The sequence below is a fragment of the Miniopterus natalensis genome, chromosome 2 (assembly GCF_054644295.1).
Source record: "Miniopterus natalensis isolate mMinNat1 chromosome 2, mMinNat1.hap1, whole genome shotgun sequence".
In the NCBI taxonomy this organism is placed as follows: Eukaryota; Metazoa; Chordata; class Mammalia; order Chiroptera; family Miniopteridae; genus Miniopterus; species Miniopterus natalensis.
Genome location: NC_142082.1, coordinates 107,013,481 through 107,040,563, shown reverse-complemented (window position 1 = coordinate 107,040,563; position 27,083 = coordinate 107,013,481). Strand labels below are relative to the sequence as shown.

General features: G+C 45.5%; 1 protein-coding gene across 1 annotated transcript in view; it reads left to right on the top strand.

The window, feature by feature from the left end:
- The window catches only part of CRACR2A (calcium release activated channel regulator 2A), a 109,246-nt gene that overhangs the window by 43,297 nt on the left and 38,866 nt on the right, over positions 1–27,083 (top strand). The window contains exons 5-8 of the mRNA XM_016215292.2: positions 480–663; positions 4,650–4,796; positions 22,627–22,717; positions 26,412–26,507. Coding sequence (XP_016070778.2) covers positions 480–663; positions 4,650–4,796; positions 22,627–22,717; positions 26,412–26,507 — 518 coding nt within the window. The remainder of the gene's footprint in view (positions 1–479; positions 664–4,649; positions 4,797–22,626; positions 22,718–26,411; positions 26,508–27,083) is intronic.

Below are 27,083 nucleotides of genomic sequence, written 5' to 3'. Positions count from 1 at the left end.
GGAGGATAGACAGGTTGCTTCACTACTGGGCCAAATGAGTACGGAAAAGTGCCCCCAAAGCCCGACAGTAACCTGTGAATGTGAAGTACAGCGATGCTGCTGGTAGGGACAACTAGATGATAACATGGAGCATGGGCAGTCAGGTTGCTGGGGTGCAACGGAGAGATAGGTTTTGTCGTTTAGAGAAGAAATCAGTGAAGAGAGGAGTTCTAAGCCAGACTTTAAAGCACTGAGAACCACCAAGGTGCCCGAGTACTTGTCATGCATCCTGCCTTTCCCTGGTTCTAGCATTTCTGACAGAAGCTCTTGAAAGTAGGAAAGACACAAAATCCAGAACATGGTATCCCAGGACCTTTGCTATGGGGGTTTCCCTTTTCTTCTCTCAGATGAACCTCAAATGATTCCTGGCAACTGAGAAAGCAAAGGTCTTCCTGGGTGAGTATTGCCTGATTCAGATCCTCCTGCCATGCATCCCCCAGGTCACTTCTTCTTCAGCCAGAACAAGCCAAGTCAGGAAGATGCAGGTGAACAGGCGGCCCAGCTCCCGGGGGAGAAGGTGTATCAGTCCAGAGCAGAAGGAGATCTGGGTGACATGGACGAAGATGAGGAAGCCCAGTTCCAGATGCTGATGGACAGACTTGGAGCCCAAAATGTTTTGGAAGAGTAAGTGATGACAGTGAGTGGGGGCATAGAGCCCAGCCTAAGAGCAACCTCTTTACCTGCTCCACGCAACCATTAATGTTTGATAAGCCCCAGAGCCAGGCCCCAGGGCCTGTGCTGCCAGCTACAAGACCTGCTCCATGCAGCCTACCCTTTGCAATGACTTGTGTGTCACGGTCTAGGGGCTCTGCCTCTTCTTTTCCCACTTTTTCCTTGGGAGTCACTCTATCCCCCTGCTCTCCCACTGTCTGCATCTCCTACTGTTCATTATCAGCACTACCCGTGGCTCAGTGAGCAGTGCTCACACATCAGAGGGCTTGCCAGGCCCTGAGGGTTTCCCGTGCGTTTTGCCTTAGACTTCACCATCAGCTCACCAGCATTGCCACCTCCATTGGAGCCAACTCAGGGTCTCTAGGGCTGTGGTGCATCCCAGCCAGACCACCGTGGCGTGCTCCTGGCGAAGGCACCCTATGTGGAAGTGTCTGCACATTGTATCCCGGAGCCAAACCAAACCTGTCAGGAAGCCGAAGCAGGAAATTAATCAGTTTTTACCAGCCCACCACTTGGATAATCAGCAGCTCAGCTGAAAATTTTAGATGGTTGGAACTTCAAACAAAACATAGTACCCCAGTTTCATTTTTTTGCAAAAAGTGTTTTGGAATAAAGAGACATATGAATCTGAGCCCTAACATTTAAAATGGAATGAAATGAAATGATATAAAATAAAGTGATGGTATAGCTAATGGAAACCAGACAGTGGCCTGAAACATATGGAATACGTTTTGCCCCTAATTCCGTTGCCTTTCGCCTTTACGTGTTTGGGTCTCTGGGTCTTGGGTTTGGTGTGTGTTTCACGTGGGGTGGGAATGGCCTAATGATTGACGCTAATGTGTCCTGAGCTTGGGAAGAGGAGACTGTGGTGGAAGGTGATAAACAGGAAGCAAGAGAGAAGGAGCCAGAAACGTGCGGGCCAAAGAAAGTGTATTGCTCTGTGAAATTTTTAGCAAGTGACAGAGTGTGCAAATGATTTGATTGACTGTGTCAGAGTTGAGAAAGGCTGGGAAAGCCTGTGCCAGGCAAGGAAGAGGCAGGCAGAGGCCTAGGAGAGAGCCCTGTGGGAGGCTCTGGCCAGGGAGTGAAACGACACAGAGGCAGCGGCAGAAGCTTTGCTCGGCCTTAGAGGGGCTGGTACAGGCGCAGATCTGCAGAGCTGGGGTGGGGCAGGCGGATGTGCTGGGAGCAGGTATGTGGGAAGCTCGTTAGTCAGACACCTGACTCAGCTTCTCCAGGGACATGAGGCTAGAGCACAGTGACCACTGCCAGTGACTCTGTGAAGCCTCCTCCTGGAGGAGGGCGAAGGAGAGGGCAGTGTGGGTGAGCCCAAGGACTGTAATGACAGAGAGGTGCCTCTCTACCCCCATCACTTGTGGAGTAGCCACCTTCTTGGCAGGGCGCTCAAATCAGAGTCCAGCAGATGTTACTCTGGGGACTTATGTCAGAGGCAGAACTGAGTCAACACAAGATATCCTGGAGAAAAGAAGGCTCTGGGGAAGGTTTTAAGAGTGGTCTACAAAAATCGATACACAGAAGATGGTGCCCAGCAGTTTCCATCCTCACTGAAGTTGAAGAAGGAAGTAGGATTAGTTGCAGCATGAGGGTCATGACCGTGGGACTCCAGATAAGGAAAGAGAGGAGACTGTGAAGGCTTTAAGACTTCACGCATCAAGGTGGTTTGTGTGTTGTCCTGGAAGCAGGGAGATGGACACATTGACCTCCCAGAATACCTTCTAGCTTTGCACTCTTATATCTTTGCAAGAGGAGTACCCTGGGTATAGAATGGACATCTGGACTCCCAACTTCTTTTTCTTTTTTTAAATTAATCCGCCCTCGATGATATGTTTTTTTAAAATTGATTTTTAGAGAGAGAGGAAGGAGGGAGAGAAAGAGAGACAGAGAGAGAAACATTGATGTGAGAGGGAAACATTGATCATTTCCCTCCTGTATGCACCCTGACCAGGGATTGAACCCACAACCTCGGTATGTGCCCTGACTATGAACATGCAACCTTTTGGTGTACAATACAACACTCCAACCAATTGAGCTACCTGGCCAGGGCTGAATTCTCAACTTTTTTTGATGGTCTAATGCACTGAGTGATTTTGCTGCTTATGGGCCCGGCTTATTTTTTTATCAAGGGTTGAAAGACTTATCTCTTCTTCAGAAACCTGGAGGAGGTGACATGGCCATGACTAAGTGGTTGGAAGAGCTTTGAAAGAGGGTCAGGTGGGTCTGCAAATCTCACTGGAAGCTCCACTCCAGTTGGTGGTTCTGTCAGGCCCCATTAGGAATGTGGCAGATGTGAAAAGACAGACCTAAGCTAGCAAGATGAATCTTGATTTTTGTAATGCATTTACTTCATGAGAGGAGCAAACTGTCACAGTGACAGGAGGCCACTGTGGTATCTTCCTGAGACCTTTTATCCCTGAAACTTTTGTGCCATGTCCACTGTGCCTAAATAATTAAGAGGACAGCCACAACGTGTTCAGTGTGGGGAAAATGGAGCTCATTATGAGAAACGAGGAGGCTCCTTACCTCTCCCTCATTTGTTTTCCAGATTCCCTCATGTCATCTGGTTCAATGCCAGGTTTTCAACAGATAATAAATACTTGTCAGGTGGATAGGTGGGTAGATGGGTAGGGAGGGTGGATGGATAAATGGATGGATGGGTGGATGGATGGGTGGATGGATAGGTGGTCTAGATGAGTTGGATGTTTGGATGAGATGGAGCAAAGGAAGGAAGGAGGGAGGGAGGAGGGAGGGAGGGAGGGATGATTGGACAGGTGATGAGATAACTAACCAAAGGTAGTCTGTTTCCAGTTGGCCTCTTCTCATAGAGAGGTATCTATGTTCCAGGCACATTGCGAACATGGAAGTGCCTGGGGTGATATCAAATATCACTTCTGAGGGAAGTTCCTCAAATATGGTGCTTGTGATAGAAACACAAAGGATTTTATTCGTTATCCTGAGGGTTTCTGGCCATAGCTACCCCCATACCATAGTGGTTTTAGAATTTAAGGGGGTGCAAGTCAGACTGCTGTCTGGCTCAGTGGATCATTGGCTGTAGATTACGGAGTTTCTCCAGAGAGGGGAGCAGAGTCCACTGTGAACACATCCTTATTTCTCTCTGCTGGCCAGCATGACCCTACATATGCATGCACACACATATGTGCCCAGTGTGCCTGTTTCGGGGGGAGCAGTTTCTGGCCATGTCCCTGTATGTCTTTGTCTCTCTGCCTGCTCTGTCCCTCCCGACTTTGTCTTTCCATGTATGTGCACACATCTTTCAGACTTGCCACTTCCCTTCCTTTCACCTGTCAGTCATTCCTGATGCCACCAGGCCCCAGTGGGGTATTGCTTACTCTCTTCCATTTCCTGCAGTGACAACTGCTTTCTGCGATCCATCAGATGGCATGCTTTTCCCTCTCAGCTGTGAGGACCTTCCTTCCCAGGGCAGTCCCACAGCACTTGTCCCCACATGCACCGGGCTCCCGTCCTGCTCTCTTCTTCTGGGCGTCTGAGATGTGCTCAGCACGTGGCTGTGAGTGCTCAGCACCACCAGCCCATCGAGAAAGATGGGGGAGTGGAAGCAGCCAGGCAAGGCAGATAAGGAGGCCAACACGGGAGGCAGGCAGCCCCGAGTTTGCCTCCCAGCTCCATCATTCACAAGCCGAGTAGTTGAGACAGCTCCTTCACCTCTCCTCTCTGCATCCGAGTCCTCGGCTGTGAGTGGGTGTTGGCAGCGCCTGCCTCAGAGGTTGCTGTGAGATAAAATGAGCTACTGGGCACGCAGCAAGCACTGGGTGAATGTTAGCCATTGTTGTCATAATGATAACCATATTTCTGGCTGGCTGTTTCACATCTGGGGACTTCTGTGTTCCCTTAAAGCCTCATTCCCAACTCCGACGTTAACCTCTCTTTTCCTCTTGCAGTGAAAGTGACGTCAAGCAACTCTGGCTGCAGCTGAAGAAGGATGAGCCTCACTTACTGTCCAACTTTGAGGATTTCCTGACCAGAATCTTCTCCCAGCTCCAAGAAGCCCACGAGGAGAAGAACGAACTGGAGTGTGCCCTGAAAAAGTGGGTACCCTCAGCTGCTCTCTGTGCATCTGTGTGAAAAACAGGAATGCAAAGGGCACGTTCTCTTATATTCTGTAGTGCCAGGGTGGGGGCCGGCCCTGTAGCTGTCATAATGTGTGTGTGTGCGAGCGTGTGTGTACATATATATGTTTAAGTCCTTGTTCACATTTATTAGGCCCTCACCATATGCTAGGCACTATTCTAAATGCTTTATATAGACTAGCTCATTTGGATTTATTTTATTTTTTAAATTTATTTTTAAATCCTCACCCAAGGATATGTGTTTTTTTAATTGATTTTAGAGAGAGAGGAAAGGAGAGAAAGAGAGAGAATCATCAATCAGTTGCCCCCCATATGTGCCTCAGCCAGGCATCAAACCTACAACCTTTTGGTGCACAGGGCGACACTCCAACCAACTGAGCCACTCAGTCAGGGCTCATTTGGATTTATTTTTATCCATGTTACAGATAAGGAAATTGAAGGACTGAAAGGTTAAATAACAAGCACCAGAATACACGGCTTGCAAATGGCAGAGCTGGGATTCAGAGAGAGACAGCCTGGCACCCGAGACCAGTTGGAGAAACTACCTGTCTCTGGACAGGAAGACCCCAGCATCCTGGACATACCTCTCCAACTCTGGACTGGCCCTTGGTTCACTGAATTTCCCCCTCCTGATCACTCTCTGCCTTTATGGCCTCATATCTCTCCTGCTGCCCTCTTTGCCCCCAGGGCCTCTCCAGATAACTAGAGATTTCTAGGATTCCTCCTTTGCCTGGAGGAGGCAGGGCCAGGCCAGGTGAACACCAGCACCTGTAGAGGCTGCTTAGGAATGAGATGGGAGTCAGCCAGGCCCCTGTGGGCCACAGATGCAGGACCAGCCTAGTGATGCCCACTCACCTGTGGGAAGGGAATGAGTGTGCCCTTGGGGCGCTGTGCTTGTCCAGAGCCATTGAATGTGCATTACAGCAGTGAGCTCATGTGTTGTGAAACATGATGCAACTAAGGATGATGCATAATCCTGAATGTGCTGCCAAAATGGAGGGCCAAGTGTAGGTAGAGCTCGGAAGCATGCTGAGGTGGCCTTCCTCCATGCCTCAGCCCCCACCTTGTCCTCACCTGGAGATCCGCCTATATTCCACAGGAATCCTCAGCAATTCCAACACAGACAATGTACCCCTCTGTGCGGATACTTCCCCACAAAGCTTCCTGGTGCCCCGCACCACCTCCCGGGGGCAGTGTTTCAGAGTCTGTGTGGAAATGGCCTTAGTGAAAGCACTCAAGCCCCTAATTTAAAGAGATTGTCATGTGCCTTACTGTGCAAGTCAGCTGTCCATACATTACCCTGAGCTCCTTCGCATCTGGGCCTCCCTAACATTAATTCTAACAATAACTTGCTGAGGTCCATGGTACACATAGGTCTGGAAAACAGGCCCTTTAAGACCCTGAGTTATGAGAAATTTGTGACCAAGTAGTGCTGGAGGGAACACGGTTTGGGAGAAGCCTCTAAGGCTCAGAGAAAGGAGGGGCTGAAGGTACATTTCTGAATAGTCTTTAGCTGACTAATCTGTGAGCCAGACAGATCCACGTTTGAATGTTGGCTCTGCCACTTGACTGTGTGACTTAGGCCAAGTTACTTACTCTTTCTGAGTCTCAGCTTCCTTATCTGTAAAATTATGCTGATAATAGTATCCATCTCAGAGTTCTGAGGATTAAATGTGATAATACATGTAAGCATTTGGAATAGTGCAGGTACATAAGTATTCAGTGAATGTTAAAATAATAATACTTATTGTTTTAAATGTTTGTTAGTCTTAAAGGATTTGCCAGGTTGAGGTGGAGAGTTTAAGCCTTGATATAATCAGAGGTGAACTGTAAGGGCCCATTTACCCTTTCAGGCAGCCGGTGTAGAACCCTGCTACTCAAAGTGGGTCCATGGCATCACCTGGAAATTTCTTAGAAATGCAGAATCTCAGGTCTGGCCCTATCCCACTGAACCTGCATTTTAGCAAGATGTCCAGGTGCTTTGTATATGAATTTGAGAAGCAGGAGGCTGGGAACCAGGACCTCTGGGTTTGTCATGTGTGGCTCTCCAACCAGCTAGCTCTGTCTCTGGGCCTGTCTGAGTCTTGGTTTTTCCACCCGTAAAATGGGGGAAATGAGGAGGCTGGATTATCCTCACAGTACCCTATTCCCCTCTGACCACAGCATTGATCATACCAGGAGCCACAGCACAAGTCAGGTGGCAACCCCCAGAGAGGAGGGTACTCCTGTTCACTAAGGAGGTGAGGGTGGTCGCAGCCTGAATGAGCCCACCCATGGCCTGGAATCTTATTTGCAGGACACTGCTCTGCTGGTCTGCACTCCTGCAGAGAGAGGCCAGGACTCCTGAGTTGCTCCAGAGCCTCTTAACCCTTATATCCACTTTAAAGTGGCCTCTGTTAGTGCTTTTGCCCTAATTTAGTGATTGCTTAAGAAGTTTTGAGATGAATAGTAAGGTCAGTCTTGGCTGCATGTGCAAAACTAGCTCAGCCAAAGGTTCCAGCCCTCTGAGCCCATCATCTGTTGATATCTTGCTAGTTACACCCATCTTGGGGTCAGCTGATGAAGTCCCACTCCTGGCTGGGAGCTCTGGTGGGATTGAGGGTTCACTGCGCTCTCTTGCCAGTCCCAGGGGTGTTTTCTGGGTGCAGAACTGGAGAACTGCAGGCTGTAGTGATCAGAACACTGTACTGGGACAGGAGAAGCCTGAGTTTTTGCCTCTGCACTGCCACTGACCACCTGTGTGAGCTTAGGCAACTTGCTTTACCTCTCTGCGCATTAGTTTCCTTTTTGGTAACACGAGAGAACGAGATTGTGCTAATCAAACTTTTTTTAATGGTGACTCACTAGAAGAAACGTGCTTGATTTTGTAACTTCCATACACTTAAACATGTGTTTAACCGAAACAAAAGTTTCGTAAAATAGTGCTCACCCTTATTGTATGTGTCATGCTTTGATATTTTCTATTAGAGTCTCTTTTGTTCTCTTCAAGACAAAAAAGGAAGGAAGGAAGGAAGGAAGGAAGGAAGGAAGGGAGGGAGGGAGGGAGGGAGGGAGGGAGGGAGGGAGGGAGGGAGGGAGGGAGGGAGGGAGGGAAAGAAAGAAATGGTCGGTCACATCCTGCTTCTGGGTTATGACTGGACCAGATGGCATATAAGGGCTGCTAGAGCCCAGAAGTTGAACAGGAAACTGGAATCCCCAATAGGGTATAGAACATTTCAATGGGATTCTTTACAGATGACTCAGGGTAAAGTTAAGTGGTTCTGGGGCATCTTCTAAGAGATGAGTTTGGAGGTTTGGGATTGTTTGTGGGAGAAAGAGAAAGGCATTCGTGAAGGAAGTGCTGGGGAATGGCCTGATTCAGGCTGGAGCCAGGAATCCTGAGAAGCGTCAGAGCATCTCCCAGGCTCCTCCACAGCTTGCTTTTCAGTGCAGGGCAAAGCACTTCAATTCCACCTGGGAAATGTGCACCCATCCTGGAGATGGTGGTGGGAGCTCAGGTCATTACCGCTGTGTTCATTTCAGGACCAGGCACCAAGGATACGGTCCACGTGTTTCTAGTAGCCCACGTTTGACGAGCACATATTCTGAGCCAGGATCTGAGTAAAGCACATAGAACACAGAGTGCCTGTCTTTGAGGAGTTTACGATCACACTAATGAGGCAGAGCTTATACCCATAAAAATCCTGCCACAAAGCCAGCCAGAAAATTCCTATGCCGCTGAAACACTAGACAGCGTTGCCATTGGCAGCAGTGGCCTCTGCTACCTCCTCCTCTTACAAACCACACACCTCGTTTCTTTCTCCCACTGGGCCCAGAGGAGATGGGACTGACCTTGGGGGGAATCTGGCCTCACTCAGGTCAAGTAGGACAGGGACTTCCTGTCCCAGTTCCCCAGGCTGGGCTATGTCCCTCAGGCTTACAGTTTTGCTGCAGTGAGTGGAACAGGCCCCCAGCTTCCTCTTCAGGTTCATCTCCAGGTTTGGGGAGGTAGGAGCATGCAGCTAAATTGAGTGCTTGGGGAAAGTTCTTGAAAGCTGATGTCAGGAGACCCAACTTCTATCCATTATCAGAAATAACCCGGGGCCCTCCTCACCTCACTGCCTCAGATTTTTTTAAACCTGCATATTGGGAATAGGAAAAGAGGCTAGCCTGAAAGTATGCAATCTCCCAGCCCCTTGTCCTTTGGGACAGAGGTTGAGGAAATCTCAGAGTTGAGTTTGAAGCCTGGGTATAATGTTTGACTCTATCGTGTGTCCACTGGGAAGTAGCCACAGTCCTATGGGGTGAGGTGGGAGACAAGGTCAAATGCAGGAACCTTAGGCTACAGCCCAGTTCCTCTGCTGAACTTCCAGAGTGAGATGTGCTCCATCCGTGCCTCTACTTCTCCCTAGGGAAGTGGGGTTAGGTTGTCACTGTGCCACTCTCTTGTGTCCACTGGGCAGAGGTCCGGAGAACTTTGCCTTTAGCATGAGGGAAATGGTTTAGACTGAGGAAGAGCTTCTGGCCATCAGAATTAGGAATTTCTTTGAACTGGAAAGCATCCCCCCCAATGACCTTTTCTTGGAAAAGAAGCTTGAGCTCTCTGGATGTAGAGCGATGCTGTCTGGAGGCAGGAGTAGATTTGGGCCTTCCACCAGAGTTACTGGGGGATGCCGAGGTCCCATCCCAGAAGTACCCAATTCCCCTGGTCTAGGGTGGGGATTCAAAGCCTGTCAGGATCCAACCCCCAGGCTAGGGGTAAAGATGGATTGGCTGTGTCTGGGGAGTGCTTTGAGCTTTGGGGAAAAAAAGTTATTTATTTATTTATTTATTTATTTATTTAATTTTTATCTTTCCATCACCATTTATCCCCTCTATGCCCTCTTCTACCTCCCTGCCCTCTGCAATCACCACACTGTTGTCCATGTCCATGAGTTCTCTCTCTCTTTTTTCTTGGAGGAATTGAGCAAAAAAACAGCTTTCTAGATCAAAGGCTGGCCACGGGCTGCGCCCGGCCTGCCCTTGCTCAGTCCTCTGTAGCTCCATAGCCTGGAAATGCCAATCAGGCTGCCTGTTCCTCCTCATCGGTGGATCACACTTGGCCTTGACAAGCTTAACACTCCCCAGGCCCTCGCTGGAATCAGTTTCTCACCTGCAGCCTTTCCTTGTCCAAGTGAGTCAGGCCTCAGGCGGTTTCTTGGGAGTGTGCGGGCCCTGAAATTACAGCCCCTGCCCAGCCACTGTCCAGGTGCTTTCTGTCTAGAGCGGTTTCCCTGGGCTCTGGGACCATGTCCAGGCCAGGGGAGAATGTGTTTTACAGCCTGGCGGGCAGTCCCAACTATGATACCCGCTCCCCTAACACAAGCCTGAGAATTGGTATTTCGTGGTGTGGAGCTCCAGGGACCTGAGAATCTTTGGGGGAGTGGGGTAATCATTTCTTTGGGATTTCCTCCAGGTAAGGCAACAAATAAAGCATCATATATAAGGCAGGTGGCCTTGTGTACCACCTGGGAAAGGCCTTAGCTGCATAGTTCTTGAATGCTAGCTTGCTTCAGAATGACCAGAGATTAAAACAGATTCCTAGTCTCTTTCCCAGAGAGTCTAAATTGGTGCATCTTGGGAAGGTGCCCTGGAATGTGCATCTTAGCCCCCCCCCCCCCCAATGATTCTGATGCAGGCACGCCACAGGCCACACTTTGAGAAATGCTGCTACAGCTTGTCCTTCCAGAATGTTATCAGCCTGCAAAAGGTACACGGGGTGCCCTTCCGTCTGTAATTTTACTCCTGCTCTGAGAGTAAAGATAAGTTCCCCGGGAGGGTTCGAGGTAATGAGGCTATGGCTTAATCAGGCCGTAGCCTGTGTTTTACTGGTGTATTATTATCTGAGGGAGCAGCACGCTGTTCACATCGCCCTGAGAGCAAGTGGAAAGGTGAGGACTGTTTGTGCTCTGCGTGCTCCATGGGCACCATTTGTAAACCTAGCTAATGAAAAATGGTTTGCTTTATAGGATGGGATAAAGCTGCAAAGTTGGTTTATACAAGACAGCAGAATCTAATTAGGGAGAAAACATCCATCTTGAAAATTCAATTGGTTTCACAGCTTTTGCAGAATTTTCTACAAATTCTTGTTTTCCTTTTATTAAGCTCTGCTCTAATCATGTGTGCATGTGCATGTGTGAGAGAGAGACAGACATACAGTTAGAGTCCAAGAGGAGCTGTTTTCAGGGAAACAAGAAAATAGAAAAAAAGAATTTTCTAGTAAGAGCTTCCCTTTGCTGTCCAGAAACTGCAACTGCCTGAAGAAGGTGGCAGGGGGCAGTGGCGAGTCTGAATCCCTCTCTTTTCTCACCTCAACCGCAAAGCTGACTGAGGCTGAACTTGCTTCCATTTTCTTCTGTGGAAAATAGCAGGTTCCTTGGGACTTCTCCAGTCCAAAGTCTTCACTCTGGGATCAGTGCATGTGGAGCGGGGGTGGAGGAGATGTGGGAAAGGGAGTCAGGCCATGGCCATGACCTTGGCCCTCCCCAGCCCTGTAGTGCAGTCAGTCTGCCCCATTCCTTGCTCCAGTTTCTGCTCATTCCACAACTGACATGCTCCAGATGGAATTTGGATTGTCAATGATCCTAAATGCAAATGTAGGGAGCTGTCAGTTTTAAAACTTAGGATGCTTGGGAAGACAGTGTGCTGTTGTGCATGGAACATGGGACTGGGAGTCGAGGCCTGGGTTCTCCCCCTACTCTGACCCAGGGAATCTGGGTGACCACAGGCTGTTTCCTTCACAGCTTTGACCCTCATTTTCTTCACATGCAAAACAAAGGAGGTGGAATACATGAGCTTTTTAAGCTCAGAGTCTGTGATGGGGAGGGGAAGGATTCTTCCTTCTTCGCATTTGCTTTTCACCAGACTTTGCCCACCAGGAGACACTCATCAGGCCATTGCCTGCGCACAGAAGCCCATGAAATAAGGGTAATTACTCCCCAAGGCTGCCTTGAGTTCAGCTTCTGAAATTTATCTAAGATGTAGAGAAATGTCATTTGTTCCGTCCAAGGTCAAGACTACACCTTCATTTAGGGAAGAAAAATGGTATTTTTTTTTTCTTTCCTGGAATGATTTCAGTGCACCCCTGCCTAGAACCTAGAAGGTGAACTGGATAACTTTCTGAGACCCCCCCTGAAACCCAAATGGGTTTTGTTTCTAAGTGAAGGCAAAGGAGAGAAGTAACAGGAAGAAAAATGTTCTGATCAAGTAATATTCTAGAGCAGGAAGGTCTTGGCCTGTGGTATTGCATAGTAATGCTTTGCTCTAGTGTGGTACCTTAACTCTTAGTGTGCAAAGCACTTGGTGAAGGTTCATGAATTTTCACAGCCCCCGGGGGAGGCTGGCAGGACAAGTTTTTGCTAACTACCTCTCACCTTCCAGTTGGTTCCCTGTAAAGGCCTCTCAGAACGTACGTCTTGATTTCATGAGAATCACTATTTCCCTGCCCTTGCCTTCTTCCCACACATCCCAGCCTCCCATCTCTACTACCACGCATGCATGTGCACACACGCACACACACAAACACACAGACGTTTATGCTCCTCCTTTAGAGCGGGGCATGTGCCACAGTCAGACACCTGAGCTTTTTGCACTGGCCTTCAGGGGCACTCATTCTTTCAGATCCCTCACTGCCCATATATCATTGTTATTCTTCCCCTCACTGTTGAAAATCTCCCTTTCCTAGGCTCAGCCTTTTTAACTTTCCCCAGGCAACTCTACCACCGTCCCCCACCGCCAGAGCAGGCAGCTTCCTCCACTTTCCTCCAATCAGGGCTCTGTGGTCACAGAGTCACAGTCAGCGGGAGCCCAGCAAGGCACCGTGGGCTGGGGTCTGCTTCACTGTGTGAGGCTCCTGACTGTCTTTTCTTTGTGCCACTTTAGCATTGGGCTTGGTGTTCGTAGGTGCCAAATTCCTGGCGTGCAGAGACCATTCCATAAGCCTAAATTATTTTACCCAGATTGTTGCTTTATGAAGAACTTAATCAATACTTTTTAAGGTTGGTAGTGATATTATAGATCTCTCCCTCTCCACATTGACTCTTCTCTACTGGGCCACCCCAGCTCGTGTCCTTCCCCTAATGCCTTCCCATTCCTGGATGCATCTTCATATCACATACACCAAACTGCTGCATGATTCCCCTGCAGTTTCTACTTGCTCCTTGGCTGCAATCTGAAGGAACTGTGGAGTAGCAACTCGCAAAATGGGGTCCACAGGCTTCTAGAGAATCAGAAAACTTATTTCATTAAAATTGATTCAATATAGCCTATCTGCTACCCTTCATATTAGACACTTCCACTTGCATATTCTTTTTTTATTTAAATTTTTATTGTTGACACCATTGCAGATGTCCCCACTCCCCACCCCCCTTTGCCTCCCTCCACCCAGCTCTCACCTCCCCCTTCACCCAGCCCTCACCTCCCCCTTCCTTGGCCTTCACCAAACTATTGTCTATGTCCATGGGCTTTTCATATAAGTTCTTTAATCCCTTCACTTTCCATTATTGAGTTCCACCCTCTCTCCTCTGGCATTTGTCATTCTGTTCCATGTATTCATGCCTTTGGTTCTATTTTGTCTTTCAGTTTATTTTGTTCATTAGATTCCACACATTAGTGAGATTATATGATATTTGTCTTTCTCTGACTCGCTTATTTCACTTAGCATAAGACTCTCCAGGTCCATCCATACGGTCACAGAGGGTAAGAGATCCTTTTTTTTTACAGCCGTGTAGTATTCCATTGTGCAAATATACCACAGGGTTTTTTATCCACTCATCTTCTGATGAGCACTTGGGCTGTTTCTAGGTCTTGGCCATTGCAAATGATGCTACTATGAACATAGGGGTGCATATATTCTTTCTGATTGGTGTTTTGGGATTCTTAGGATATATACCCAGAAGTGGGATCATGGGATCAAAAGGCAGCTCCATTTTTAATTTTCTGAGGAACCTCCATACTGTTTTCCATAGTGGCTGCACCAGTCTGCATTCCCACCAACAATGCACTAGGTTTCCCTTTTCTCCACATCCTCGCCAGCACTTGTTGTTTGTTGATTTATTGATGGTAGCCATCCTGACAGGTGTGAGGTGATACCTCATTATAGTTTTAATTTGCATCTCTCTGATGATTACTGATGTTGATCATTTTTTCATATGTCTTATTGGCCATCTGTATGTCCTCTTTGGATAAGTGTCTATTCAGGACCTTTGCCCATTTTTTAATTGGATTGTTTGTCTTTCTGGTGTTGTGTTGTATAAGTTCGTTATGTATTTTGGAGATTAACCTCTTATCTGATGAACCATAGGCAAATATGTTCTCCCAAACTGTGTGTTCCATTTTCATTATGTTAATGGTTTCTTTTGATGTGCAGAAGCTTTTTAGTTTGATGTAGTACCATTTGTTTATTTTTTCCTTTGTTTCCCTTGCCTTGGAGACATCAGCAAAAATATTGCTCCAAGAGATGTCTGATATTTTACTGCCTATGTTTTCTTCTAGGATTTTTATGGTTTCATGACTTACATTTAAGTTTGTTATTAATTTTGAGTTTATTCTTGTGTATGATGTAAGTTGTTGGTCTAGCGCATTTTTTTGCAGTACCTGTCCAATTTTCCCAACACCATTTATTCAAGAGACTCTCTTTATTCCATTGTATGTTCTTGCCTCCTTTTTCAAATGTAAATTGACCATAATGGCATGGGTGGATTTCTTTGTTCTGTTCCATTGATCTATATGCCTGTTCTTGTGCCAGTACTAGGCTGTTTTGATAACAGTGGCTTTGTAGTATAACTTGATATCTGGTATTGTGATCCCTCCAACATTGTTCTTCTTTCTCAAGATTCTTGAGGCTGTTTGGTGTCTTTTTTGGTTCCATATAAATTTTTGAAATATTTGTTCTAGATCTGTGAAATGTGTCATTGGTATTTTAATAGGAATTGCATTGAATCTACAGATTGCTTTGGGTACTATGGACATTTAATGATGTTAATTCTTCCAATCCATTAACATGGTATATGCTTCCACTGGTTTGAATCTTTCTCTGTTGTTTTCTTCAATGTCTTGTAGCCTTCTACCTCCTTGGTTAAATTTATTCCTAGGTACATTTTTGTTGTTGTTGCAATAGTAAATGGAATTGTTTTCTTAGTTTCTCTTTCTGAAAGTTTGTTATTGGTGTATAAAAATGCCACCAATTTCTGGATATTAATTTTGTATCCTACTTTGCCAAATTCATTTATTAGATCTAGTTGTCTTTTGGTGGTGTCTTTACGGTTTTCTTGTACAATATTATGTCATCTGTGAATGACAGTTTTACTTCCTCTTTTCCAATTTGGATGCCTTTCATTTCTCCTTCTTGTCTATTCACTGTGACTAGGACTTCTAGCACTATGTTGAATAAGAGTTGTGAAAGTGGTGGACATCCCTATCTTTTTCTGATCTTAAGAGAAATACTTTTAGTTTTTGCTCATTGAGTATGATATTGGTTGTAGGTTTTTCATAGATTGTCTTTATTTTGTGGATGTATGATCCCTCTATTCCCACCTTGCTGAGAGTTTTTATCATAAATGGGTGCTGGATTTTATCAAATGCTTTTTCTGCATCTTTTGGTATGATCATGTGATTTTTATCTTTCATTTTGTTTGTGTGATGTATCACATTTATTGATTTGTAGATATTGTATCAACCTAGCATCCCTAGAATAAACCCACTTGTCATGGTATATGATCTTTTTAATGTATAGGTTCCAGTTTGCTAATATATATATACTTAAAGCAAATATATTTCTTTCCTTTTTCCTTCTTTTTTTTTAAATATGTCTTTATTGATTTCAGGGAGAGGAAGGAAGAGGGAGAGAGATAGAAACATCAATGATGAAAGGGTCCTACAGGGGATCAAGTTCACTACCTGGGCATGTACCCTGACCAGGAATCGAACCACGATCTCCTGGATCATCATAGGTCAATGCTCATCCACTGAGCCACACCAGCCAGGACAGTTTGCTAATATTTTGTTGAGAACTTTAGCAACTATGTTCATCAACAATATTGGCCTATAATTTTGTTTCTTTGTAATGTCTTTGTCTGGTTTGGGAATTACAATAATACTGGCTTCATAAAAAGAGTTTGGAAATTTTTGGAATTCTTTGAGGAGGATAGATGTTAGTTCTTTGAATGTTTGCCTGTGAAGCCAGTACTTTTTTTGCTGGGAGGTGTTTTTTTTTTTTTTATTACTGCTTCAATTTCATTAGTTTTTGCCCGTCTATTATGATTCTCCCTGATTCAGTTTTGGAAGATTGTATGTTTCTAGGAATGTCTCCATTTTGCCCAGGTCGTCCAATTTGTTGGCATTTTTTAAATAATCCTTTGTATTTCTGCGGTACCAGTTGTTACTTCACCTCTTTCATTTCTGATTTTATTTATTTGGGTCCCCTCTCTTTATTTCTTTGTGAGTCTAGCTAAAAGTTCATCAATCTTGTTTACCTATCAAAGAACCAACTCTTGGTTACATTGATCTTTTGTATTTTTTTTAAGACTCTATGTCATTTATTTCCACTCTGATCTTTATTACTTCCTTCCTTCTGCTTACTTTGGGCTTTTCTTGTTCTTCTTCTTCTAGTTCTTTTAAGTGAGGGATTAGATTGTTTATTTCAGGTTTTTCTTGCTTCTTAAAGTAGGCTTGTAATGCTATGACCTTTTCCCTCACAACTGGTTTTACCGTGTCTCATAAATTTTGGATTGTGTGTTCATTTTCATTTATTTCCAGGTAATTTGTTATTTCTTCCTTGATCTCCATGGTAACCCATTCATTGTTTAATAACATCCTATTTAGCCTTCATGTGTTTGAGTGTTTTTTAAATTGTAATTGATTTCTAGTTTCATGCTATTGTGATCTGAGAAGATGCTTGATATGATTTCAATCTTCTTGAATTTGTTAAGACTTATTTTGTGTCCTAACATGTGGTCTATCTTAGAGAATGTTCCATGTGCACTTGAGAAGAATGTATATTCTGGGATAAAATGTTCTTTAAATATCAATTAAAATCATCATCTGGAGAGTCCTCCTTTTCTTTTATTTGGGGGTTCTTTGTCGCCTCATTTTAGCTGTCTCTTTGTGTTTCTTTCTATGTATTAGATAGCATTGCTATGACTCCCAGCCTTCGTGGGTGGCCTTATGTAGTAAGTGTCCTATGGGACCCAGTGGTGCATTCTCCTTGACCTCTTGAGCCTGATGCTCTAAGAATGTCCTTTGTGTTCATTATTTGGGCTTTCCTGTTATAATTGGGTCTTGATTGTTGTTGTCTTGTTCATGGGTGCGATCTCCCCTCAGACTGGCTGACTGTGAGGCTCAGCTTTGACCACGTCATGCAAGGTGTTGTACAGGTATTCTTACTACACCTTTCAGAACTACAGAGTCTTTGCCGGCCCCTTATTGCTTCTTCCCAGAGCGCCCACATCCAGAAACTGTCACATGCATATTCTTATTTAATCCTTACAACCCTTTTATAATGTAGGTATTATTATCTGGTTTTTCAAATACAGATAACCTCAGGCTCACTGAGGTATTGTGACTTGTCCAAGACCAAAAAGCTTTTACATGCCAGAACCAGGGTTTGAACTGACTGAGCCTTTTAACTCTGCGTCTAATGAACTCTGAGCCAACTATACCTGTCATCAGGGTTCTTATGACCTAGACCACCCTGGAATATGCTAGAGAAGCCATCATAGTGAAAGGAGAGGATAAATATTATTTACTCTGGCTGGCTCCTTCACACATTTGTTTCTCTGTCCCCCTGAGAACTCATGTCTCTTTCGTTCCCTTTTCTTTCATCTATCTCTTCTCTGCCTCCTCTTCTACATATAGCTTAAAATAAGCATAGACAGCAGACAATGAAATAATTAAACACTGCCCGGGGGGGGGGGGCGATGTTTGAGAATGGCTAATAGAAGACAGGTTTAATATTTATGTCCACAATTATTAATTACTTGTTCAGAGAGCTTTATTATAGATTGTTGTCCTTGTCTTGTTCAACATTTTTACCAGTGGCATAAATAAAGGCAGATAAGGGGCATACTTCGTAGTATAAAGTTCCATCCATAAAGAAAATACAACGGATATAAAACTTTGTGTATCAAACAACATAGCAACAAAATATATAAGGCAGGAGCTTTTAGAAAAACAAAGGAAACCTGATAAAAACAAGATTTATGAAGACTTTTAGAAAAATTTAATAAACTTATCTCAAATTTGATACATTAGTCAGGCAAAAAGAATATTAAATATATACAGTATTTGAAACCATCAACCAGCAGGCTTAATTTAAGAGACTAATGTAGAGTATGTGCCCCATACATGCTTAAATACATATGCTTCTCATAGAACTTACATAAAATTGATAGTGTTTTTGGTTACAAAAGAAAGGTTAATAGATTCTGTAAAGTAAATACCTTACCAGTATATTCTCTTATTATAATACAATAAAACTGGAAACCAATAGTTTGTATATTTTTTAAAAAGTCTTCAAAATAACTCTCAGATAAATGAAGTAATCAAAACCAACATTATAGATTATTTAGCTTATATTATGATTGAAAATTTAAAATATAACAAAATTCAGAAGGTCATTGAGTACACTGAACAGCCTGTTGGAATCCATTAATACAGGCTGGGAAGATGGACTGAATCTAACAAACATGAAACCTAGCAGAATTACATTTAAGATTTGGCCAAAATCCAAAAAGCCAATGGCAGAAGCACAAAGTGGGAGAGAGATGATTCAGTAGCACAATCTTTAAAACAAAAACTATCACAGATCCATAAAGTTTAGAGTTTTTATTTGACAAATGGGTTTAGCATTCATCAACTATGATGCGACTACCAAGAAAAGTCATGTGATGTTAGACTGCATGAATAGATATACAGCATCTAGAGCAAGAGAGGCAATAACCCAGCTCTAATCTATACTGATCAATCTTCATACACAAGGCATTTAATTCGGGATCCATGACCTGAGAAAACCAAGTTAAAGCCCATTTTGAAAGGCATAAAGGATTTGGTGAAGGGACTTACCAAAAAAAAAAAAAAAAAATCCATGTGATGCATGATTAGAGGAAGCAGAGAGGCATGGCCTGAACCCAAGGCTACTCTTTGAAGTCTTAATGCTGTTTCAAATATATGAAAGGTTTTTAATGGAGAGGAGGGATATGGTCACAGAACGACATATTTCTATGAGCCAGAATATTCCAAAGATGAAAGAGTTGCTTAGAGATCCAGCAAGTTTCCTATCACTGGAGATGTTCTAACTTAGTTTGATTAAATACTTAGTGAGGATATTGTGGCAAGGATTTTAACACTGGAAAAATAGGTGGCTGGATCAGACAAATCTTTCAGTCTTGAAATTCTTCAAGTCCCCTGGAAACTGGTGTTACCCCAAGATGGTCCACAGACTTCTGATTTTGGTATGCATTCTGAGTTTGTGCTCAAACATTAACATTTTGAGCATAGGTTCGATGGGTAGCATAAATATCTGAGTTTTATAACCTAGTTGAGACAGCATTAACCCAAATGAAACAGTTGTTCAGGACTTTAAAATTAAATGTCACATAAATACATGTGGTATTCTAAGAGTTTAGAGAAGGGGATCAGTGAGAGTTGGAATAGACGGGGAAATCTCATGGAGAAGACTTCAAAGTCTATGTGTGCTTCATGCAATAAGAGTGGTTTTAGAAATCGTGGCAACAAGAATGTATATAATAAGCAAACATAATTGGTTGCCTTTTTCCTTTGATGGCAGAATAAGGTGTGCCTGGCTGAAACACCACACACTGTGCACACAGATCTTTTTAGTATATCTTGCCATTATTGCTCTCACAGCTCCCTGTGGATGAAGGCTTTGGCTCTGCAGCTCGTGCTTTCACACAGCCTTGTCTCTAACGGCTTGGTCTGACAGCGGTTTTTATTGACTAAGCTTTCTGTTTTTCATCTTCCTGATTGCCTCTGACCCTTTCAAAACCCAGCAACCCTTCTATCTTTGAAACTAAGACCCTCTTCCCCTTGGGGGAACACTGGTCCTTGCACTCCACAGCCCCTGATAATAATTACCATAATAAATAACCCTTACATTTATTTAAGGCTTGGTAGTTCCAAATGCTTTCCATACCTGCCCTCTTGTTTGTCATTCATCACGACAGTGCTGGGAAGAACACAGGGCAGGTGCTGCCCTTGGATCTAAGGTCAGAGCAATTGCCCAAGGTAACATGAGGAAATGAGCTGGCTCTGGGATCAGCAACCAGGCTCTGACTCCTAAGCTGACTTATCATGTGTCTGATCCAGGCTGGTCATAAGTCAGGGCTCGTCCTCAAAAGTCTTTCAGGCTTGGGCAGTCTCCCAGGAGGCCAGCCAAGCCAACACATTTCCAAAGGCTGGGTTCCATTCCATGTACCAGTCTGGTTGGGCCCAGGATCACTGATGCCCGCTTGGACTCCAGTGCTTCTTTGCAGCGGACTCAGTCCGTGTGAATGAGGGCCAGGACTACACACCTTTCAGAGGTGACATCTGCCTTCCCTCCATTGTCTTCTTTTTTTAGCAGTTTGCAAAATTACTTCAAGACTAGCAAACTGACCCGTGAGCACAAAAACATAGTGTTTATCAATTTAATCAAATAAAACTTAGAGCAAAGTTAATGTAACACATTTAATGATAGTACAGAGTTAATGCTCTGAATGGTTTTTAAGCATAAATGGTAAACAGCTTATATGAATGACTGTAATTAGTATTACTTTAACAGAGCCAAATTAAATTTTTAATTCCTCTCATCTCACTTTATTAGTTCTCCAATATTTATATAGTTGGAACTGCTGTCTAAAGTTTCCTTGACATCATTTGCCATTAAGCATCTGAATTTCTTCAAGCACAGGAAGATAATTCCAGGGACCAAGAGACCATCCTTCTTTCTGAAATTTCTTGCAAACTGTATTCATTTCTGTCCCTGAGATGTTCCTATTTAACAGCAGGTGCCTCTGCTCCTTATTTCCTTCTGAGATTTTCTTGTAATTGCTATGGGTTAGCTTAGAACAAAAGTAACAATCTAAAACATCTGTCATTTACCAAGAACAGATCTCTTATTCCTAGCCAAAAAGATATGTTATACCCAGAATGTCAAACACAATGATAAACACAGGACTGCGGCTCATGGAAGTCTTGGAGAGCTGTCACCTTTTGCTGAGCACATCCTAGGGCCATTGCCACACTCACTCAAAGTCAAGTTTCTGGTTTTGGAGGTACAGCTAAGAAAGGGAACTCAAGGGCTGGTACTCTGATGAGTGACCTTGACCATAGAGATTCATACCAGTTCCTTTGTCTGCGTCTCTTTGGTGGTTTCTGTAGAATTGAAAGGATGCCAATCAAAACGGCTCCTCAGTCATTGCTCAGTCTGTGCTTGTGGTGTTAATGTCCCTGACAGGCAACAAGTGAGGAAGGGGCAGCAAGTGGGCATCAGGGACAGCTGGCACTGGATTAGTCCCAAGTGGACATAGAGAAGTAGAAGCTAAAATGATGGGAGGCTCAGGGGAATATATACGTGCCCATCCTTGATGTTTTCTTCAGAAATCTCCCCAATACCCCTTAGAACTGAAACCAATTATTCCTCAATTATTAAAGTCGCCTTACTTGAATCAAAGGCAGAGGGGGAAAGATGTGTGTGTTACATGCTCAAAACAGACCTTGAGAGCCATGACTTCAGCCTGTTCACTGGAGTTCCCTTAATAGGAGAGAAAGAGGGCAGAGAGTGGGGGGCAGACAGGGCCTTTCACTGCAAGTCAAAGAAAGGTATAAAAATGCAGTCCCCTGGGAACGTTAGTGCTGTTGTGATAACTTCCAGTCTCAGTTCAAATGCAAATATCTGATCCTTCCTGTTTGAATTTGGGGAGCATTTGAAGGAAGATCTATTACTGGGAGAAAAGGAAGAACAACCCCAGGGTGACCTGCAAACCTTGTCCCCACAGCTTCTTTTGTCTTCATCTCTGTGTAGGAGCCCAGTTCCTATGAGCTTCCTTCCCATCCTGTGGGGCTCCTCTGAGTAGGGAAAGAATGCTGAGAGGGAATGAAGACATCTCATTGTAACTCCAGCCTTTAACCAGCCTCACCCATCCCATACCGTCTGCCTGTGGCCCCGGGCCTAGAAGGCATGAGCACCTGGGCAGGTGTGGCCCCTTCCTTTTTAGGGGGTGTAGTAGCGGTGGTTGTCATTGTCATGTAGTCTTTTGAGATCTTATGAGAAATGTGTATCACACAAACTTCAGCACACAAATTTAGGAGATAGTGCAGTTCAGACGGTGCTGACGTAGCCAGGTGGACAGAACACGTCTAAAGTGAGAATGAGATAGAACAAGAAACCAACAGGAAAGAAGCCCACACTTCATGTTGTCTACAAGCATAAGGGTCAGCAGCAGGCGGGAGGGTGAGTGTAGCAGAGTCCAGGGCCTTGGTGTTGAAATAAAGCAGAGTAACGGAAGATGGAGCCAGGGCAGCTTCGCCGAGGAGCATGGGCATGGCCGGGAGTGATGGGCGGGAGACAGGAGGAGGAGAGGGTCCCGCTGGCCTCTGTGGTCAGCTTATCCTGAGGACTTGATCCTGCACCTCTGGCTGACCTGGCCTACACCGTGCCACCCCACCACCCCAGCTCTGGGTGGGGCTCTGGTGCCCAAGCTCCAGAACTTGCTTCTGTGGGATAAAGGGATTTCAGTGTAGACCTCATTAGATGCTCCTTTTGCTATCTCTGCAGGAAAATTGCTGCTTACGATGAAGAAATCCAGCATCTCTATGAGGAGATGGAGCAGCAAATCAAGAGTGAGAAGGAGCAGTTTCTCTTGAAAGTAAGAACCCCTCCCGGTGTTAGGCCCTGCGGGCCAGGTTGATCTCGCCTACTCTGACTCCATTCCCAAGTCACGATCGCAATGCCTCACCCATGGCACTACTGTTCTCACTTTCTCTGCTTGATTTATTTATTCAAGGCATTCGTCACCTTCAAACATGGCATATAATGTACCTGTTTATTTTTATTGATTGTGTCTGTCTCCTCCTACTAACAGGTAAACTCCACAAGAGCAGTGATCTTTTATTTTTTAAAAAATACATTTTTATTGATTTTAGAGACAGAGGAAGGGAGAGGGAGAGAGAAGAAACATTGATGTGAGAGAGAAACATCAATTGGCTGCCTCCTGTACACATGTGACCTGACCAAGAATCAAACCATTAACCTTTTCAGTACATGGGACGGTGCTCAACCAACTGAGCCACACTGGCCAGGGCAAGAGCAAGGTATTTAAATTTTACTTACTAATGTATCCTCAGCACCTGGACCATGCATGCTCAACAATTGTTTGTTGGATCAATTAAAGAATGAACAAGTGAACATATAAATAAATGAAGGGATGAAAGTGCATGCTTTACCAGTTAGAGCAGCCTGAAGACTGGGTCTGACACTGGCTGGTCTCTAGATCCACATGGCAGGCTCACCCAAACGCACCAGCCCATTCTGCTCCCTAAGGGGATCATCCTTAGAGCCTGTACATCCCACCCTTTCCCCTTAGAAAATTTAATACCCAAGACAAATCAAATCCCATCTTTCTCAGATACCATGGGAGAAAATTTAAAACTCACATTTCCTATTCCTAGTCTGGCACTTAGCCTCCTACCTAGCCCTGCTATTTGTCTTGGGAGGTCAGAAATGGTAAAAGCATTACCTTTCCCAAACTAAGCTAAGCATATCCATATCATAAAGCATATTCATGAAACAAAACTACAAGAAACTCTGTTATCCATTTCTGAATTATTTACTTGGTAGGTTCTCAGCAGAAGAGTCTTCGATCTTGAACAGTGGCCTCCTGTCTTAGTCAGTTTGGATCACTATTACAAAAATATCATAAACTGGTTGGCTTACAAACAACAACGTTTATTTCTCACCATTCTGGAGGCTGGACGTCTGAGAGCAGGGTGGTCAGGTTCTGGTGAGAACCCTGTTCCGGGCTGCGCACTGCCAGCTACTCTTTGTTTCCTCACAAGGCAGATGGGGCAAGAAGGCCCTCCGGGGTCTCTTTTATAAGAGCACCAATCACCTCCCAAAGGCCACACATTTTAATACCATCACCTTGGGGTTAGGCTACAGCATATAAAATTTCGGGGGACACACATAGAGACATCATCCTCTGCCACTCAGCACTGAGCCTGGGCTGTTGTCACAACTTCCTTTCTCAGGCTAATGCAGGTGGGTTGGAATCATTTTTTAATTGTATGCTCCTTTGATTATCTATGCCACAGCTTCATTTATTATCAGATGTCATTTACATGGAGAGGGAGTCTGGATGCCTTCCAGAAAAAGCCCATCATGTTATTTAATATTGGAGACTTGTCAGCATTTCCAGACCTTGCCCCCTGCTCTCTTTTAGAGCTTTAGAACGTTCTGGCTACCCTCCAACCTTTAGCATAGTGAAACGTGCCCCTTCTTTAGCCAGGACCTTGACCTGTTGTCATGGCCCAGGCAGAGGGGCAAGTGCGCCAGAGCTTATACTGTGAGTATATGGCAGACAGAGCTCACACACTCCTCACCTGGCAGACCCTAAGATAGTCTTCCGAGAACAGCAGCCACCCCCCACCCCAGTAGGAGAGCCACTTGCTTTATCCCAAATGACCTACTGCCCAGAGGGGCTGAGCTCTGGCGCATTCCCCCTCTGCCTGGGCCATGACGACAGGGCAAGGTCCTGGCTAAGAAAGGGGTATGTTTCTACAAGCAAAAGGTAGGCCAACACATGGGGACTGGGAGTGGGAAGAGGTCGGAGGAAAAAATTCAAGGACAAATTAGTATCAGGCAGGTGACTGACCCTGCTGCTGCCTCGCCTACCTACTGCCGTCTGGTCCCTGCATCTCCCTTCTCCATAGCAAACACCTTCCAGACTCAGTGCCTAGATTTCTGTTTTTTGCATAAACATGGGAACTGTTAGCATGTGCTATCCCATCCTACTAAGCCTTTGGATGCGCAGGCTTTGCCTGACCACAGTGTGAGGACAGTGGTGTTACAGTTTATGATAGAGTGGAAAAAGCAGGACCCTCTGGCCAGGGTTTGGAACGTGCCTCTACATTTATCAGGTTGTTTGACCACGGGAGAAATATTAGTCACTTGCACACTCCAGCTCCAGGGTGATAGACTCTTCAAAACTCTGTGCTGGTGGGGCAGTAAGACACTCCACAGGCCCATCATGGGGTGGCAGCGTCCGCGTGGGGACCTGGAGCTGCTTTCCTCCCCGGCACTGCCCATCGGGTACCTGCTCTGTGAGCGGCAGACAAGCCGAATGAAGCAGGTTCCCTATAACAGAAGTTGAGAGCATGAGCTGCCTCATCATATCTGCCTCTGCCATTGCATGTGGTTGAGATGAGGACAATCACAGGCTGTCCCTGAGCTGCAGTTACCTGCCTGAAAATGGGCAAAAGAACCAGATAGCATCTACAAAGGATGAGCCCAAGAAATACCCTGAGCCTTTGAACAGAGGTATCCAAAGTCCTCTGCCCTGAGAGCGGTCATGATCCTTGACGGTCATGCCCAACCTGCCAGCCAGGACAGAGCTGTCCCTCCCGTGCAGCCTCCAGGGCTGTCCTCCTTGGAAGGCATTGTTCCATGAGATGGGGAACCCAGGGCTGCTGTAGCAAGTTACGTAGAGGTTATAATGGTTTCTCTTCTGCCTATGTGGGTTGCACCTGTGTTCTGCCTTTGGGCAAGTGGAAAGCTACAAGTGGTGAGGGTATTTTTGTTTCTGTTCTATGTACAAAGACACCATGATTTAGAAGAATGAAGCAAGTTAGTTGGGCAAGGCAGGGCCTGGAACCCGAGTCTCCTGGCACCCAGCTCAGGGCCCTTACACCATTCCAGGTTCTGCTGAGAGTGTCAGGCATCCTAACAACCTACACACTTTCCTCTTTATCCCACAACCAGGTCCCTTCGCACCTGCATTGTCAGGACCTCTGCATCCTGGGTGGGGCAGCTCAGTTCCGGGATGGGAGGGAAGGGCTATTGAACAGGGGGCAGATACATCAGGAGGCAGGGGAAACCTCAGCCACGGTGGGGAAACAGGACCTAGACCCGCAGAAGTGATTCCCTGTTGTTTCCAGAGCAAGGGCCATTTAAGGGATCAAATGTCAGGGCCCAATGTGGAACAGAATATCCAAATGGAAGGATAATCCACCTCCCAGTTTACAGATGAGGAGACAGCCTGAGATTTGAGCTCAGGTCCCTGTTCTCTTCTCCCTGCTCAGTATTCCCCCACTTACTGACATTGCCTCTTTTGGGGGGTGGGGGCAGTGCATGATCACCAGTCAAGTCTCACCGAGCACTTGCACTCTCTCCATCTCATTGGGCACCAAACAGCTGGCAGGTCACTGAAGCCCTGGAGTGTTGTGGGAGGGTCCCAAAGTCCACAAGGATGGGCAGGCCCTGCTGTTGAGCAGGTTTAAGGTGGGAAAAAAATTTTCATCCCAGGCGTGTTTAGGCCTCACATGTCCCTGTCTCTGGCTTGATAGGACACAGAGCGGTTTCAGGCCCGCAGTCAGGAGCTGGAGCAGAAGCTGTTATCTAAGGAGCAGGAGCTGGAGCAGCTCGCCCAGAAGCAGAAGCGGGTATGCCGTGTCCTCAGACGCCCAGCTCACTGCTTCCTCTTCTCTGGCTCTGGCCCACTTTCCCTGCCATTCTCTTAAGGACTTCTCTTTTTTCAATCTGAGAGGAACCATTTAGCTGTGCAAGATAGCATCTGAAATCACAGATGATCCCAAGATAAAGCCTTTGCTTCTCCAATGCCAGGTGTTTAACTTGAGAAGTTGCTGAGAATTCTCCCTTGAAGTATCTGCAGACATTGCCGTATAATTGTGCCCAGGAGCCACCCGGATGCCAAAACATTAATTTGTTTCCTGCATGTTGTATAAGAGAAGAGGGGAATGCCGGGGTATAAGGGACACAGTCTCTGGTAGTTTGGGGGAGGCTGCACAGTAATGTCTTCCCACCAGGATGACCATGGGTGCCTCCAGCTGGAAGAGGCTCTTCGAAGGTCAAATTCCCCATCCCTGGGTTCCCCTGCGTGAGGTTCATCAGCCTCCTTTGTGACTGTTCCATCATCTTGCAGGATGGATGCAGAGAGCAGATGCTCCTCTGATGCCTGCAGCGGGCAGGCTGGGAGGTGCACTGTGCAGGGCAGTGTC